This window comes from Coptis chinensis, chromosome 6 (genome assembly GCF_015680905.1).
Source record: "Coptis chinensis isolate HL-2020 chromosome 6, ASM1568090v1, whole genome shotgun sequence".
Lineage (NCBI taxonomy): Eukaryota > Viridiplantae > Streptophyta > Magnoliopsida > Ranunculales > Ranunculaceae > Coptis > Coptis chinensis.
The window spans coordinates 13,484,261-13,503,037 of NC_141461.1; the positions used below are offsets into that span (position 1 = coordinate 13,484,261).

Here is an 18,777-nt window from a genome sequence, read left to right on the forward strand (position 1 = left end):
TTTGCGGTTCCAGCTATTGGCCTCAATGGTGGCTTGGCAGTGCTTTGGAAAGAAAGGGTGGATTTGGAGATTCTTGGGGCATCACGGAACCAAGTTACAGGTAAAATTAATAATTATTTCAGTTCTAAGTCTTGGTTTTTTTCTTTTGTTTATGGAGAACCTGCTGCTCATAATAGGAATAAAGTATGGAATGAACTGAGGGGATTAGCCCCTCTGATTCCTAGACCCTGGTGTCTGTTTGGGGATTTTAATATTATCACTCAGTTGAATGAAAAGGTTGGGGGGAGAAGTAAGATTACCAAAAGTATGAATGACTTTAACAGCATGATAAATGACTTGGGCCTGGTGAATTTGGGGTTTAAAGGTCCCAAATTCACTTGGAGTAATAATAAGAGACCTGGAGACCATGTTTTAGAGAGATTAGACAGAGCTCTAGCCTCCTCTGATTGGCTTACTATATTCCCTAATGCTCATGTTCAAACTTTTGTCAATGCTTCCTCTGATCATATTTCGTTATTCATAAATCTGGATAAAAAAGAGGAGCAGAACCCTAGGCCATTCAAGTTTTTTGAGATGTGGTTAACTAATGATGCTTGTAGACCTGTTATTAATAATGCTTGGAATGCTATTAATGGTGACATGCCAGATAGGAATCTCATCCATAAGATGAATAGAACTAGGAAAGATCTTACCAATTGGAATAAGTTTGTTTTTGGTAATATTTTTTTCTAAAATCAAGGCTACCCAAAAGAAGCTGGACAGGGTTCTATCCAAACCCTTTACCATTGATAATTATAGTGAAGCCAAGGCTTTGAAGGAGATTCTGTTGGACTGGTATGAAAAGGAGGAGAATTTTTGGAAACAAAAATCCTCTACTGACTGGATCAAAGATGGTGGTAGAAACACAAAATTTTATCATCTATCTACCATCTATAGGAGAAGAAAAAATAAAATTGATAAGATAAAGGATGAGGAAGGGGTTTGGAAAGAAGGTAAAACTGAAGTGGGAAACTCTCTCAATCACTACTTTACTGAGATCTTCACTTCTGATCAACCTGAAAGGGATGATAAGATTTTGGAGCTGTTCCAAAGTATTGTAAGTGATAGAGAAAATGAGATTCTCACCAGCATCCCTGATAAGGAGGCTATTTGGAAGGTTGTTAATAAGATGGGCAGCCTTAAATCCCTAGGACCTGATGGGTTCGAAGGGGTGTTTTATAAGAAGTGTTGGGACACTGTTGGGCCTACTGTGGTTTCCTTTGTGCAAGATTTCTTTACTTATGGATATCTTAATCCTAAGTTTAATGAGACATACATTGCTCTGATCCCTAAGGTTGAGAATCTTGATCATGCTTCTAAGTTCAGACCTATAAGTTTATGAAACTTTGGGTATAAAATTGTTTCAAAGATTCTTGCAAACAGACTAAAAGGTTTTATGAACATGATTGTGTCTCCTTTTCAAGGGGCTTTCATTAAAGGTAGGAGTATTGGGGACAATGTGGGTCTTGCTTGTGAAGTCTTCCATAATATGAAAAACATGAAAAATTAAAATGAGGGCTGGCGTGCTCTTAAGATGGACATGGCAAAGGCCTATGACAGGATTGAATGGGCTTTTGTAGATAATATTTTTGAAAAACTTGGGTTCAATAATAAGTGGAGAAGCATGATTCAACAATGCCTATCCACTGTGTCTTTCCAAGTTATGCTTAATGGCTCTCCTCTGGAGAAATTCATCCCTGAGAGAGGGCTGAGACAATGGGATCCTCTATCCCCTTATTTATTCCTTTTGGTCTCGGAAGCTCTCTCCAAGATGATTGCGAGAGCTTAGCAAAAAGATGAGGTGCATGGGATTAAGATAAGGAGAAACTCTCCTGCTCTTACCCATCTACTCTATGCTGATGACCTAATTTTGTTCATAAAAGCAAACCTTGCTGAAAGTGGACACCTAAAGAAGATACTAGATGAGTATTGCAATGCCTCTGGGCAGAAAATAAACTTTGACAAATCTAGTGTCTTCTTTAGTAGAAATGTCAATGATAGATAGAAAATAAAACTCAAAAGATTATGGAAAATGAAGAACTTTGATCCAAAAGAAAAGTACCTAGGAGTTCCTATTATGTTGTCTATGAAAAAGGCTGTGGACTTTGACTTTTTGGTGGATAGAATCCATAGAAAGGTCAAAGGCTGGAGAGCTAAGGTGTTGTCTCAAGCTGGGAGAAATACACTCATCCAAGCTGTTATCCAAGCTACCCCCCTATATGTCATGTCTACTTATCTGCTACCAGTGGCCACATGCAATAAGATAGAAAAGGCATGTAGGGACTTCTGGTGGAATGGGACAGAAAACTCAAAAAGTGTTCACACCATTGGGTGAGAACATATTTGTAAGACCAAGGTTGAAGGAGGTTTGGGCTTGAGAAAAGCTAGAGAAATGAATGTGTCTATGTTGGCTAAGCTTCTTTGGAAGGCAGCAACTGATATTCACTCTCTCTGTGGACTAGAACTATGTTTAGCATATATGGAAAAAAGTGGATTGGAGATGTGGAAAAACCACATGACCAAGCCTCCTATTTCTGAAAGGGTGTCCACAAAATCTTCAATGCCATAGGTGGGGGTATGATGTGGAGAATAGGGAAGGACACCACAATCTCCATTCTGATAGATCCATGGATCAGGTGTTTGAATGAACTTGTGACTTTGATAGAATTGGGGGTGGTGGATGACACTCTCAACAATCTTCATGTCTCAGATCTATTCCTGACAGATGGAAGTGGCTGGGACCCCATCAAGCTTAATCAACACTTCCATCCCTTCATTTGTCAGAGAATCCAGGAGGTAATAGTTAGACCTGCATCAGACTCTGATGACAAGATGATATAGGCTATGGAAAAGCTTGGAAGGCTAACTGTTAAGTCTGCATATAAGTTTCTGTACTCTAAGAAACCTAATATGGGACAAAGCTCAAGTGTTAACCACAAAGCAATAAAGCAGCTGTGGGCAACTCCTTTGCCTTCTTACATGCAGATGTTCATTTGGAAACTATATATGTATGTGCTGCCTATGGGTGATAGGCTGGCAGAAAAGAAAATGACAGGGCATTTCTCATGTCCTTTCTGTAATAAAGAACTGGAGACGGCTGAACACTTGTTCTTCAATTGTGACTGGTCTAGAGCTGTCTGGTTTAGCTCTCAAGTGGGGCTAAGAATTCAAAGTAAACAGCAGCAACCAAGCTTGAGGGAGAGGATGGACTTGTATCTATCTTGGTGTAACAGCAAGAATAGTGAGAAGTGTTTGGCTGGGGTTCATATCATGTAGCTACTACATCACCTGTGGAGATCTAGGAACGAGGTCAAATTTGACAAAAGAAAGGCAAATAGGGATCGCATCATCAGACAAAGTAAAGGGTTGCCAGACAAATGATATGTTGCATATAGAGAAGTTTCCTCTACCTCTCATAGTTCTATTAACAGTTTTGATGATAGCATAGATAGAATGTTTCCTGAAATCCCAAATGAAAGTATTGTGATTAGATTTGATGCCTCGTTTGTCAGGAATACAGGGTGGGCGGGAGCTGGAGCTATAGCAAGCAATAGTGATGGAGACATTATGGGAGCAGTTGTTAGGAGGTTCAAGGCTCAGGAAGTTGAGGAGGCAGAATGGGGAGCAGCTGAAGTTGTTGCACTTTTGGCAAAGCATCTCAATTATCAGCATTATGTGTTAGAAGGAGACAACTTAGAGGTGATGAAAGCACTCCAAGGATCAGCTTGTAAATGGTCCTTGGAAGTGTTGAAGTCCTCTATAAACTCTACTGTTTTGGGTTTCAGTTCATGTATGTTTAATTGGATTAGTAGGTGTTCAAATGGGGATGCAAACTTACTAGCTGGCTGGGCTAACCATCTAACCATTAGCTAGGAAGTGCAGATCTTCTGAAGTGTATGTCTGGCATTTCATGTTTACTAGTTTATCTCTAGGTCAATATATATAATATGGGAAAATTTGCAAAAAAAAAAAAAAAAAAAAAAACTATTCTTATACTGGGAGTTAGAGTCTCACAGCCACAGGAGATAAGACTACTGGACTAGTGAATCTAATATTGTACCTCTGAAAGTCATAGAATAAAAGGATAATAATAGTGGATAAAATCTACATTACTGATGATGTATTTTTTTTTAAAATAAATTGGTCCCAAGGCCCATTTTGGAGTGAAAATCACTCTAAGAACCAAGGTTTTTTTTAATCACTCTTAAGGACAATTTTTAGGTGAAAATAACCCTAAAAACCAATTTTCAAGAAAATAACCCGTAAGGACAAATAGTCTGGATTTGAAATAATTTTTTTTTCGATTTTACCCTTTCTGTCGTTTGGCTATGAACAATGATTGTTCATATCTTATGTTGATGTATGAACAATTGTTCATACTCAAATAGGTGAACCCCGTACCTCATACAATATATTAATGTAAGAACAATGATTGTTCATACTCCAATATGTGTTTTTACTGATCATACATTATGTTGAGGTATATATGAACAATTAACATTGATTGTTCATATCCCAAATAAGTATGAACAATGAGTGTTCATAACTCATATTGAGATATGAACAAAATACCCCAAATATGTATGAACAATCATAGTTTGATATTACCATTTTTTTTAAAAGGCAAACAAAACACAAAAAAGGACAATGTCGTCTATTTGTTTTTTCCAATTCTCCCCACCGCACTAAATTTCGGGAATTGAATTGGTTTAAAGGAAATAATATCCAGTGGTCCACTACATAATTTGTATCTCAAAACTATATGCCAAATCTGATGGCTAAAAACACGTAGTAGTCTAATTTTTTGTGGGAGTGTCCTCATCTAGTTAGACCTCTTAACTGGAAAGAATAAATGGAAATAGAAAATCCCACGGTTAATGCAAAATCTCCACATTCTATGGCACCTTTTCCACTTCTTCTTAAGTTAATTAAAGACAAATTTAATTATCTCTTTCTCAACGTCTCTCTCTCTCTTACTACTTCCATTTTTCACTCCCAAACCATTGATATCTTAAAATCACATTCTCACAATCTCACAAATTGGTATTTAATACTTTTGTATTTGGAAGGTAATCAATTTATACTCTTTAATGTGAAATTGATAATTTCTTTTTTGATATGAATCTATTATTTACATATTATTCTCTGTTGTCAATTTCAGAAATTCTTTGCATTTTGGCGCCTATTAACAGAGTTACACACTAAAGAAATTAAAAGGGCACTAATTTTCTCGTAAAATCGAGGTGATTTTGTTCTTTTCTCCCTGTTCATTATTTTTTTGATGTCCTTTTATTGTAAGTATGTCAAGAAAATTTGATTCTAGATATACCAAACTCAAAAGAAAGAGAAAAGAGGAAGAATTGATTCAATCGCAAAAAGGGGCTCTTCTTAAGTATGTCACTAAAACTAAAGAAAATGTGCCAACTAGTTGTACTGAAGAGTTAGTAAATGAGCCACCAAGCAATTTAACACAATTAGAAAATAACGAAAGACCGGAACAAATTGATGGAGATGAAAATATTACTGATAATGAAATGCATAGTTCACATATTCCTGAAGAAAATGAAGGTCTTAATGACAATCTAGAATTTGGACCTTCAAATATATATGATCCAAAGCACTGGGAAAATGTTAGTACAAACTTGAGAGATTTTTTGGTTGAAAGAGCTCCAATTAGGGAGGAGTTTGGTTTTAATTATCCTAAAGATGAGAATGCTAGGCATTTTTCCGCAGTACATTACGCTCAAAAACTAAATAGTCGAGGCACGCCTGAGAGGACATGGCTTGTCTACTCAAAAGACTTAGATAGAGTGTTTTGTTTTTGTTGCAAATTGTTTAGTTCTAACAGTAGCATGAGTCAATTAGCTAGTAAAGGAAGTAAAGATTGGAAAAGTATTAGTAGTAGTCTCCAAAGACATGAGTTAAATACTGAACACGTTAACTGTATGATTGTTTGGGCAGATTTAAAAGAGAGATTGAAAAAAGGTAAAACAATTGATAAAAAGGTACAAGAACAAATTGAGATAGAGAGGCAGCATTGGAGAGGTGTGCTATTGAGAATTATTGCCTTAGTGAAAACTCTTGCAACAAACAACTTGGCTTTCCGTGGTACAAACGAGAAGCTTTATGAAGAAAATAATGGAAATTTTTTAGGCATGATTGAAATGATTGCAGAGTTTGATCGTGTAATAAAAGAACATATTAAATTAGTTTTTCAACATGGTGAAATTCATACTCATTATCTTGGTCATAATATACAAAATGAATTGATAAGTCTATTAGCACTTGAGGTTAAAACTATGATAGTTAAAAAAATTAAGGAAGCAAAGTACTTTTCAGTAATCCTTGATTGTACTCCTGATGTAAGCCATCAAGAACAGATGTCTCTTGTGCTACGGTGTGTGGATATTTCATCAATCCCGATAAAAGTTGAAGAACACTTTTTAGAATTTTTAGTAGTAGATGATACATCAGGGAAAGGACTTTTTGATGAACTTACAAATGCAATAAAGAATCTTGAGCTCGATATTAATGATGTAAGAGGGCAAGGCTATGATAATGGAGCTAATATGAGGGGAAAAAGAACGAGGAGTACAAAAAGACTATTAGAAGTAAATCCTAGAGCATTGTATACGCCTTGTGGTTGTCACAGTCTTAATCTAGTGCTTTGTGATATGGGTAACTCTTGTCCAAAAGCAATTTCATTTTTCGGAGTTGTGCAACGTATTTACACAATTTTCTCTTCTTCGACAAAGCGTTGGAAAATTTTAGAAGAAAATTTAGGAAAAGACAATGTACCAGGCTTCACACTTAAGTCATGGTCTCCAACACGATGGGAAAGTCGTGTTAACAGTGTTAAAGCAATAAAATACCAAGCTCCTCAGTTAAGAAATGCTTTATTGCAATTAGCAAAAACTAGTGAAGATCCTAAAACAAAAAAGTGAAGCCGAAAGTGTCTAGCAACTTATGAACTTGAAAACTTTGAGTTTTTATTGGGCATGATCATTTGGTATGATATATTATTTCTTTGTTAATTGTTTGAAAAGCTTGCAATCTAAAGACATGCAAATTGATATTGCTATAGCTCAGTTAAAGGGTCTTATTTCATTTTTTGAAAAATATAGGGAAAATGGTTTTACTTCTGCTATGATTTCAGCTAAAGAGATTGCACTTGAAATGGAAGTAGAACCTGTATTTCGTGAAAAGCGTAAGGTTCGTAGGAAAAAACAATTTGATGAAAATGACAATGATGAGGCAACAAAATCAGCAGAAGAAGCTTTTAGAATTGATTTTTTTCTATATATAATTGATCGAGCTCTTTCTTCCATTAAAACTAGGTTTGAACAGTTTCAAATGTATGAAGATGTATTTGGTTTTTTGTATGATTTAAAGAAGTTGAAAGCATTGGATGAGACTAGTTTGAAAAAATATTGTCTAAATCTTGAAAGTTCTTTAAGACATGATATGGTTTCTGATATTAATGGCCTAGATTTGTTTCATGAGTTAAACATTGCGAAAGAGGTTTTACAAACTAAAAATAATTTGCCTATCGAGGCTTTAAGTTTTTTCCAAAGAATTAATTGTTTTCCGAATGCTTGCATAGCATATAGAATATTATTGACGATACCCGTAACTGTTGCTTCTGGTGAAAGGAGCTTTTCAAAACTAAAATTGATAAAATCTTACTTGAGATCCACTATGTCACAAGAAAGACTTAATGGTTTAGCTATGTTATCTATTGAAAAGAATATGTTTGAAAAACTTGACTATGATAATTTAATTGATGTCTTTGCAGCTCAAAAGGTGAGAAAAATAAACTTTAAATGATGCCTTGATTTGCTTGGGTTGGTTCATATTTATTTCCCTCTTCTATTTTGCTACTAGTGCTATGATATGTTTCTTTTTTCCATTTTGCAGTTGTGTTGTTATATGTTCAGTAGCCTTTAAATGATTCGAAAGTCTTTTATCTCAAAATGATGGGTGATTACCATCATTATCTCATTGAGTTTAAACTGGTCTTTGAACGTAAAGAAGCAATTCGCGGAGCTGGATACTCTAGGGAGGAGTCATACAAGGACAACACTTTAATTATGCAGCTCCTGAGAGATAACCTCACTTTGTGGACCTCGACATGTAGGATGATGGTCCAGGACGAGATAAGGAGGTAGTTTGTTGTTTTATGTGCTTTGATTGTCGGAAATATAAAGCATATGTCTAGTTGAGCTGCTTTGCTTCATTCTTCCAAGCTATTGCTCATCAATACTTGTCTTTTATTGGAATTATTTGTGAATGTATTGAGACCGTGAAATCAGCTTATTATGATTGATTTATGGTGTTTGCATGAATTGGATATGAAATGTTGGAATAAAAAAAAAAAAACTTGTCAATGAGCTTAGAAAAAAAGGCCTCACTTTGGATCGTCGCCTAAGGCCACATCCACCCTTGAGCCGGCCCTGTAAAGATGCCTATGTGAAGTTGTGAACCATCATTTTGTATGGTTGAGATATTCTTCTAAACAACATGATCGAATCAGTGACATTGGTTTTGGATTGGTAGACACCTCAATTAATATGCACTTCCAGTTGATTACAAAGTAAACTATGTAGTTGTTTTAGCGCTCCAGTTGTTTAACAAAAAAATAAAAAACTGGACAAGGTCAAGTTTCTTGTTTCTGTTCTAACTAGGGCAACATAGGATACAGCAACCTGCAACGAGATAAGGTTTTGAATGCGTTTAGGTTAAAATGGAAGTAACAGCTGGAAGGCACCACGTTTTCTTGTGTAATCAATGTATATATATGCTAAATTGCACTCTTTCTCATTAGTGTAATTTTGGATAATTTTGCATAAGCTCTAAACATAGGCAATTTTTTATTTTTGTTTTCGATAATAAAACATAGGCAAAATTCAATTGCAAGGTAAGAGATCTGATTCCCCATACCAACCAAATAGTACTACAATCTCCTCGGCTTGAGGTGCGTCTTCAATAGGTGGATGAAGAATTCTTCTTTGAACACCATTGTTCTAAAAATCGGTCTACGTGGCCGCCTAAGCGGTCTCTAGGCGCTAGGCGGTGCCCAATTGACTCACTTAGGCCCAAGTCGTTTAAAAAATCGGTGGACCGACTAAGCGGACCGATTAGGCGGGCTAAGCGAGCCAATCAAGTTTTTTTTTTTTTTGAATGATTAAATGTCGAAAATTAAAAGCCCATATAGGCTTAAGATTTGAAGGAATTTAAAAGACTAAAGTCTAATGTAAATTGTATGTCACTATAACAAATAGTATGTTTTTATATGAAGTCAATATTCTTCAACTATTATGCATTTTTGTAATAAGTATTTCTGTCTGTGTTTATTTTTTGAGTTATAGTAAATGATTTTCTTTATTTCTTGTAGTATAGGTGTGTATTACTATATATATTAGGAAAAAAAACCGCCTAGTACTTAGCCCGTCTAAGCACTGCCTAAAAGGCCTAGGTGCTCTCCCACCGCCCGACTACCGCCTAGCGTGTTTTGTAACACTGCTGAACAGTGAACATGAGCATTAGGTAGCCCATTTAACTCCATAATATCCAGAGGCCGAAGAACAGGACCAAGTCCATAACAATTACCAATTGGGCCACCAAACTCATGCTCGTGCCACAAACAATTATCTGTGTGCCAAAGCACAACTCTCAAGTAAAGTCTCAGCTCTCAAGTCTCAATTTCTTAACGCCGTAAGCTTGCGCCAAGTAGCCAACAGATTCAGCACCAACTCCACCAAGTCTCTAAACAAAGTTATCAAACTGCACCCGTGTACCACGCTATCGTTCTGGTTATTTATTTTTATATAATGACTAGCATCATACACGTGCTACGCACGTATTAACAATGGCAGCCAATGCAGTCGTGAAATCACGAACTTATAATTGGTACAGGAACAAAAACTATCCACAAAAAAAATAATAATAAATAAATAAAATCTAATGCTGAGCTGCTCAGTTCATGCAAAGTTTCATTAGTACATTGATATTTTTATCATATATTCAGGTTTTGAAAGAAATATCGAGTACATAGAAGGATAACATGAAAACAACTCTTTCCCCTAACATAGAACTGCTCAAAAACTTTATTCCACAATAGCCATCAGATAGGTTTATTCCTCTATCTGCACGCTCCTTGATTCTCCTCTCAACCTTAGGTCTAAAATGTTTGACAAGACATTGCACCGGCCAAGCAGCAACACGTCTCATGCTCAAATGGTGTGCTCTTTAATTTGCTTAGTAACTTCTTCAAACATGTCAATCTCCTCCAGTTTTGCATTCTCGACCGTCAATCTTTAAAATTCAATTCATAAAAAAACACTAAACGAAAGAAGAAAAACAACAAAAAAGAATGCTCTGAATACATAATGCAAAACAACAACACCGTTTAACAGTTCAGATGTGAAATCATGAACTTTACATTGATGCTTTAAAACTTAGATTAAACATAGGTTGTATAGAGTTATATGTGCAGCTCAAGGTATGGGAGTATCCCATTTAGCTACATTATGAGCGTTATAATTACATTTACGCATTTACGTGGAATAAAAAAAAAACTCCAAACCGGCTGTAAAGTCACTTGGAAAACACTCATCAGAAGCTTTTTTAAATCATATTACAATGCTCTTCTAATCTCCATGTCAGACTATTATCCCTTACTACAAAAGCCTTGGTGAGCTATTGGTTGTTACCTATTACCATTGTATTGGGTGTATGTAAACTATTTGCTAACACTACTGCTAATTCTCCTCACTTACACTCTGCTTGCATAACACCTAGAAGTCGTCCATCATGTCTCTTACATAAAGTTGCAGCTGCTCCACTATTTGTACCTCTATCATAAGCACCATCAAAATATATTGCATGTACAACAGTCCAACACCACCTTCATTACTAAGTATATTGGCAATCAAACCAACAGTAGAAGATGACACAATAATTGTCCTAATTAAATCACATAAAGTATTATAATATGTGCCCAATATATATGCAGTTCAGTTAGTAACACTAATTGTTAGTTGGGTATGGGGTTTGAAACTTATCTTACGGGTGAATGTTGTACCACAGGGCGTATGTACTGCTTATCAAGAGTTATCAGGCTGGAACCATTTATCGGATAATTTAACAGGTATTTGTACATAAGATTCAATATGTAGGTAACTCTTAAATAATATATAGTATTTGCATTGTATAAAGAGGCGTTGGAGGTACTTATAGTGTAGGAGCACAACATGTCCAAAAAAAAGACAAATTGATCATCTATAGTCATCCTGTCCCCTCTCAGTAAAGTGTGCACTGCCCACAACTATCGTGCTTGTAAAAATAAGAAAAACTTGCAATAACATCGACAACGTCTAGCGACTTGTCGTGCATATCAGAAGTGGTTGCCACAAAGTTGTGAATTCCAATCTATCATATCCGATAACAGATAGCTCTGCATATATTATTCAATACATAGGTAACTCTTAAATAATATAGTATTTGCAGTTTATACAGAGATGTTGGAGGTACCATAAAATAGATTAGAAAAAATAAAATAAAGAAAGAAAATAGAATAAAATTTTGGTTATTTGATCAACATTACCTACAATGATGCATACGTAGTGTCTTCGCATGCTTAGACACTCCCCACTTAAGTCCCACCAACCATACCTAGAGAATGAGGAAAAGGTTAATAATAAATGAACATATATATTTTTTTCTTACGGATCAAACACAATCTAAAGTGTAAACAAAGAAAAAAAATTATTTCTCGCGGCAGTAAAGGAAAAGGAACCGAAAAAATGAAATTGACATAAATATAAGGCTTCTCCAAATTTACAAAGACAACCACTTATTTGCAATTAACGTCCTCATCATTTATATTCTCAATCTTTTCACTACCTGGAAAAGTTTGTAAGAATTTAATTGTGAACTATTGCTCTAAGATGAAAGAGATAAGTGTTATTTAGATTCCTTATAGGTTGTAGAGATCGCGTTAAGAATGTGGAAGGCCAATTACTTGACCAAATATATTCCCAAAACAAATCGACTAAAGTACGATACACAAAACACAAATAGGATTGGACAGAAAAAACCCATTGCAAAATTAAAAGACAAAATCATAGAATAAACGATCAAACAATGATAAAAATATTAAATTGGATATTGCTCGAAATAACGCGCAACTTGTTATGTTTGCATTATAGCCTTCCAAAAACAGCTTAAGAAGAACGAGATTGGCAAGTACATATGTATTGATTCTTCGAATAATATACAAATAACCAGACATGCACAAAAGTGCCTTCAATATAAGACCCGATTGAAAAAATAAAAGCAAATGAACATGATGGAAAAAAGCATTGTAACAACGCTGAAAATTTTATCAGAGCCATTGACGCATTGAAACTAATAGACAGGATTTAAACTACATAACTTTAATTTAATAGCTCAGCAGACTGTTGCTTCAAGACATTCCTATATCTCCTATAATCTAACAGAAGATCAAATAATGACACAATGAAGCATAACAAATTAAAAAAGAAGAAGAAAAACTTATTTTTGCAGCCACTCAAGCACTCAAATTAAATATAAAGGATACATAGTTTATAAGAACTTACCACATTAAGTGGAATGTTGATTAATCTACTTGAAGCAAATTAACCCAGTATGCTGTCATAGAAATGAAAAACCAACTATCTCAACTTACAAAAACTCCGGTAACAATTCAAAATCTTAAACAGTTATGGGGACCTTCTCAACAGCCTCTAATCTCACTCATGTTCAACCTGCAAAACATAATACAACATAGTTAACGTCTTCTGTGCTCACAATCGTTTAATAAATATGGTCGATTGGTGAGAAATTATATCCTATAAGATAATATACCATCGAAGGGTACCCGAAAATCAAAAGTCATCCAATCACACCACATCCAACAAATATTTGGTTTTACATAATGGAAATGGTATATATGTGTTTTGTTCACTTGACCAAAGTCTCATACATAGAAGTGATGAACAGTAGCTATCGAATATTGAAGAAAGAGTGAAACCGGATACGAAGAAGGAGACCGTGCAAAGAGAGAGAGGAATAATCGACAACTGTAGAGATAATCTTTTTAAATAGTGAAATGACTAAAATAGTAGGAAATATGATTAATAACCAGACCGGTGGCTATGTCAATCCTTTGTTAATGTACCCACATTCTTCATAGTCATCCCTTGGGTAATCCCATTGGATAACAATGGAAAAACCAAATGAGGCATAGTGGTCATCTTGAAGTAACTTGTTCAAATTATATACATGAACAAATTGGAATTAAGTACAGAGAATCAACAATTTAATCCAAATGCAGAGTTATCCCAAAAACTAATGTAGAACAATCTACTTGATGCAATCTATGAAGTGAAACAATGAAAAATTTAATATAATGACCAAAACCATAACATAAAAGCTTTTGTTGGTTTTGTGTTTACTACAACGCTACCACTCTAGTTCAATTTTCACGGGCATTCAAAAACCCTATCCATGGCACTTTGAAATTCAATTCTGCGATATCGTTGTTTGTTTTTCGGTGAAATCCCTATTTTTACTTGTGCAGAAATAAAATGATGACTAACTCAAGTTACAATGACTAACGAAAAATAATTGTAAGATTCCAAGTGAATAAACAATTTTATTAAGAAAAATTATTGTAAGAAAAACATACCTTGCAATATAGTAATATAGTAATCACATGTGAAATATTCTGCAAACAACGAATGCCCACTTTTGCATGATTATTTATATTGAGGTCGAAACTCAAAAAACAATGAACTGAAATAATTCAGAACGAAGGAGAAAACCATACCTTTCATTTTTTCACTTCAATTATTTTTTCTATATAATGTTTGAATCTATCTTTTGACGATTAAATAACAATAGATAGTTTACCAAAGCCAAAGAGAGAAGGGAACCGAAGGGTACTGCTTACCATAATTCTCTAATTCTCTTATTGATCTCCGCCATCTTGAACATCTGTTGACTTATCGACCAGAAAGTCTTTGCTATTATATAGTCGTTGGCTCTCTTTCATATAAGATTATTTGTGTAGTTATGACCTTTGTATAAATTCTCTTTGATTATATGGGTTTTGAATGAAGTTGGGTTAAACCATTAAATGGGTTTTGAGTGTGATGATGTCGAAGATATTGAGCGGTGTCGAAACGATTGAGAAGAGGGTGAAATGGGGAGACAGGAGACTGAGAGAGACCGAGAGATTAGAGAGAGAGAAAAAATCGAGAACCAAAGAGAAGTTTTGTTAAGTGACGAAATTATGAGAAGTTTTGTTAAGTAACGAAATTATAATTTTACCCCTGTGACGGACACAAAATGTGACACCGGATCACTATTCCTCGTACCCCACCTCAGATTTTTCTAATATAGTAAGAAGTGAAAAAGGAAGAGTTGTTCCTTATGTAATTTAGGAACATAGGCTAATACCACATTAGCAATAAAAGGCAAAACCCTTATTTGTGTCGGTGCACATGTGCAGGAGCGGACCCATCCCACATTTTTTGTTTCAAAAAATTAAATAATTAGACGTTGACTTAATAATTGTACCGAAACCACCAGTTGACTTTGGTCAGAAGATTTTTATCAAGTTTTGAAGAATAGTGAAAGTTGTTTTTGTTGACTCATCGAAATACCAATTTGCCCTTACTAAAATATAAGTTTTTCAGTAAGCACACAAAAAAAAAATTGTTTGGGCCGTTTATTATAGGGGTGGAACTCAGGCAGGTTGGGTCGGGTTGAGGCATAACCCAAGCCCAATCCGAGTTTCAAATGTTTCAACCCTAACTCGGGACCAAGCCCTAGTTGGTCTTTAAATTTTCAGTCCAAGCTCTAGCCTGACCAATTCGGGTTGGGTCAGGTTGATCAAACTTCTCTGGGTTTTATTTGGAATTATGAGATAAAAAACACTCAAATTGAAATTTTCTAATGAAATCGATATTTGATTGTTTGAAAGGGAAACTAACCTTGTTGATTACATTATTCTTTATAAAATAGATATTCTCAACCTTATTTTTTACAAAACATAGAATGATTAAAATATATACGTAGATATACACACGGGCTCGGATTTTTCGGTTTTTTGATATTTTAACCCTAGCCCAATCCAAAACCGAGTTGGGTTTTGATTTTACAAAACCAAGTCTGGACCACTGACATGTTAGTCCAGGACCAACAAAAATTGAGTTTTAATCCATTGGGCTTGGGCTAACTCGACCCAAGTTCCACCCCTACTTTATTGTTGTCTGTTTGTAGAAAATAGAAATAACCAACTATTTCTCTCTTCAACTAGCAGCAACAACAATGGCGTAAAAGAAGAAACTAGCAAACCCAATAAGAGAAATCAAGGTTCAGAAACTAGTCCTCAACACATCTGTTGCTGAATCTGGCGATTGCTAGAGCCACGAAGGTAACTTTATAAGCCCACTTTTACACATTACCCATTTCATATTTTCACACAAAAAAAAAAAAAAAACCACAAACTAACCCCATCTCATATTTCATTGGTTCCCGGTGTTAGAACAATTGAGTGGGCAAACTCCAGTTTTTTTCAAAAGGTAAGAAGTTTTGATTTTGATGATTGTTTTGTGATGGGTTCTAGTTTTAAGAAATGGGTATTGTTTAGTTTTTTATTTTGGATATTGTCTATATCTCTAATGGTTTTTGTTGTGAAAAGGTTGAATAAGTTTTTGGGGAATTTTGACTTAACCCCCCAAAACTATGTAGTGTTTTGACTAAACCCATTATTTTAAAAATCATTTAAGTCCCCCCCCCCCTCAGTCAAATTTGTGTTACACTTTGATATTTTACATATTGGCCATTTTGCCTTTTCTGTAAAAAAAACAAAACAATTTTTTTTTTCCATTAAAACAATTGAAGTTTGAAGTTTACTATTAGTTAGTGTAAAGCCCTTAAACATCAATATGATATTAAGATATTTGCATAAACCCCCCAATTTTTCAGTTAACAATAAATGAAGAAGAAGAAGAAGAAAGAAGTAAGGAATAATCAACAAACTGCTTCACACAGTTATATAATCAATATTATATTACTAACAAATTACACCGTAATGCAGCCTAAAGATATCTGCAAGACCAATTTCATTAAATCACAATGGAGTTCAAAACAAGGTTCAAAATATCGATATCGATGAATATATCGGTGTACCCAAAAACCGATATATATCGGATATATCTATTTTTTTGGTGATCAGTCCAAACTATTTAAAATATCGAAAATATCGGATATATCGGAAATATAATATCAGAAATATTGGAAATATATCGGATTTATATTAAAAAATGGTCAAGAAGTCAAACGATATATATCATAAATATTGGATATATTGATTATATCGGCGATATAAACTTTTATATCGGAAATTCCGATATATATCGGAAAAAAAGAGTACTATATTCGGTGGATATATGTCGGAAATATCGATATTGGTGTACCAAAATACTGATATATATCGGATATATCGTTGATATTTTGGTCCATGGTTCAAAATACATCTTTGATCTTGAAAGACTGATCCACCTTTTCCTCAGTAACTGTACATAACTTGTAGTAGCAGTTGTGTGTATGCTATGGTGGGGTGGGTTTTGAGCTGATGAAGGAATGGTTGGCCATGGCTATTTTCCTGTTGCATCAACATTCAATGCTTTGATCAGTGAATTTTGCAACCAAGGAAAGATAAATAATGCGTTGAAGCTCATAGAGGAGATGGTTGGAAAAGGTTGCAAACCTCAAGTAGGAAACTATAGTCCATTGATTGATACTCTTTGCAAGAGATGCGATTTTCAAAGAGCTGCAGGGCTTCTTCAACAATGGCAGAGAAAGGCATTGTTCCTGATTTGTTCACATGGCACACCATTCTAGTTTGTCTAACTCAGTAAAAGCGTTGGTTTGAAAACAGGTGCATAAAAGACTTGTCATGTTGGATTCTTGGAACTGGTAATCATTTTTCAAACAGTGAAGAAGGTTACCGTTGAGACACTAACTTCTTCCAAATTTGTTGCCGATAATGTCTCAGTTTTGCTGGACTGCTTCACTTAGAGATTACATTTCTTCTGTTGCACTGAAAATGATGTACACAACCTTCTAGTTTCTTAAGCTTTTCAGAGCGGTTTGTTAACCCACATGTTTTCTGGAGACCTCTTGTCCTGCCTGATTGGGTAACTATGGAATTCAGACGTCAATTATTTTCGAACTATAGGTCCTCCTTTTTGCTTCTAGTCAATGGTCTGCTGCACATGAAGAGTCAATGATCTGCTGCACCAAGAAAACCAGGACGTATGGCAAGGGGGAAAAAGGGATCCATCCTACCGTAGTTACTCCTGGAGTTGATTGAACTTTGATTGGAAGACGAACAAGATGAGGCATGCACATGACTAGGTAGTCAACACAAATCAACCACCTCAGTTTCTATTCTCACTGCACGTTTCATCTTCTTCCTTACCGTTTGGGGGGTTTACACTCTAACTAATAGTAAACCTCAAACTTAATTTGTTTTAATGGAAAAATAAAAATAAAAAATTGTTTTGTTTTTTTTTCAGAAAGGGCAAAATGGTCAATATGTAAAATGCTAACGTCTATTACACACAAATTTGATGAGGGGGTGGTAACTCAAATGATTTTTAAAATAGGGGGTTTAGTGAAAACGCTATATAGTTTTGGGTGGTTAAGTCAAAATTCCCCTAAGTTTTTCCTGTCTTCCAAACTCTGTAGCTATATTATTGTTTTTTGTTATGTTACAAATTCAATTCATATTCCTTATCCCTTTTCTTTCCAATTCACTTGTTTTTGGTTCACACATCATGAATTCAGTGATTTTTCACTACTTGACAGTCTTTAATGTCAAATAATTAAGTCATCAAGTTTGTTGTATTTTTACATTTTCTATTGTGTCGTATTCTAATTCCACTATTTCAACAATGTAATGTAGGATTTGAGACAATGTATTTGCACTAATTATTTTCACTAGCAAGATGCACGTGCTCTGCAGGTGATGTCAAATAGCAAGTAGATGACAGAAAAAAAGATGGAAAACAAAGAAAAAATGGCAACTATGGTTTCACATAACATCAATCCTCAAACTCATTGATGTGATCGAGAAGATAATTTGCTGCCAACTCTTCGTTCTTATTGCACGCAAAGAACACCTCAAGTACAATAGCACTGTTGAAGCCCATTGCCTCTAAACGTTCAATGACTTCATGCTCCTCTGGTGTGACAGTTACAGATTGTGCAAGCTGTCCTAGTGCACTGCCTTCTGCTCCTCCTTCAACAGGTTCATTGATTATGAGGAGAAAGTCGGCCTGATGCTCTTGAATAAGTCTCATTAGGTTTGGGTTCTGTTTTCCTAGCTCTTGAAGCATGGGCTGCAAGATTTGGGGATTAGCTTGTACCATAGTTCGCAGAGCTTGAAACTGTTGACTATATATTGCGTAGAAATTCCAAGGTACCTGCACCAGCAGCATTAGAACCCACATTCGGAAGGCCCTAAGGGAAAAGATCTAAAGGATTTGCATTGGGACCACTGATTGGAGCTGGAGGCTGTTGTGTTGGCTGTGGAGCCTGAGCAGGAGCAGCAGTAGTTTGCCCAGTTGCAGGAGGCCGGATTACAGGTGGGACGTCTACTTGTTCAGGGATCCCAGAATATAAATACTCAATAGCTCTCTT

The 18,777-nt window shown here is 35.3% G+C and overlaps 3 protein-coding genes across 3 annotated transcripts; 2 read left to right on the top strand and 1 right to left on the bottom strand.

Moving 5' to 3' along the window:
• The first annotated feature begins 5,339 nt into the window (after positions 1-5,339).
• Positions 5,340-6,983, top strand: LOC147491565 (uncharacterized). The gene has a single exon (XM_086567275.1). It carries the CDS (start codon positions 5,340-5,342, stop codon positions 6,981-6,983), a length of 1,644 nt encoding a protein of 547 aa, XP_086423401.1.
• Positions 6,984-7,101: 118 nt separating this feature from the next.
• LOC147491566 (uncharacterized) lies at positions 7,102-7,986 on the top strand. Its single transcript, XM_086567276.1, has 2 exons — positions 7,102-7,842; positions 7,957-7,986. The coding sequence occupies exons 1-2, from the start codon at positions 7,102-7,104 to the stop codon at positions 7,984-7,986; spliced, it is 771 nt and encodes a 256-aa protein (XP_086423402.1).
• Positions 7,987-16,208: 8,222 nt separating this feature from the next.
• Positions 16,209-18,555, bottom strand: LOC147491567 (ubiquitin receptor RAD23c-like). The gene has a single exon (XM_086566836.1). It carries the CDS (start codon positions 18,504-18,506, stop codon positions 18,180-18,182), a length of 327 nt encoding a protein of 108 aa, XP_086422962.1. The 5' UTR covers positions 18,507-18,555; the 3' UTR covers positions 16,209-18,179.
• Between the last annotated feature and the right edge of the window lie 222 nt (positions 18,556-18,777).

Coding starts and splice junctions, on each gene's coding strand:
- LOC147491567 (XM_086566836.1), bottom strand. CDS start 18,506: ATGGTACAAGCTAATCCCCAAATCTTGCAGCCCATGCTTCAAGAGCTA.
- LOC147491565 (XM_086567275.1), top strand. CDS start 5,340: ATGTCAAGAAAATTTGATTCTAGATATACCAAACTCAAAAGAAAGAGA.
- LOC147491566 (XM_086567276.1), top strand. CDS start 7,102: ATGCAAATTGATATTGCTATAGCTCAGTTAAAGGGTCTTATTTCATTT. Junction 7,843..7,956: donor ATGTCTTTGCAGCTCAAAAG/GTGAGAAAAATA, acceptor TCCATTTTGCAG/TTGTGTTGTTATATGTTCAG.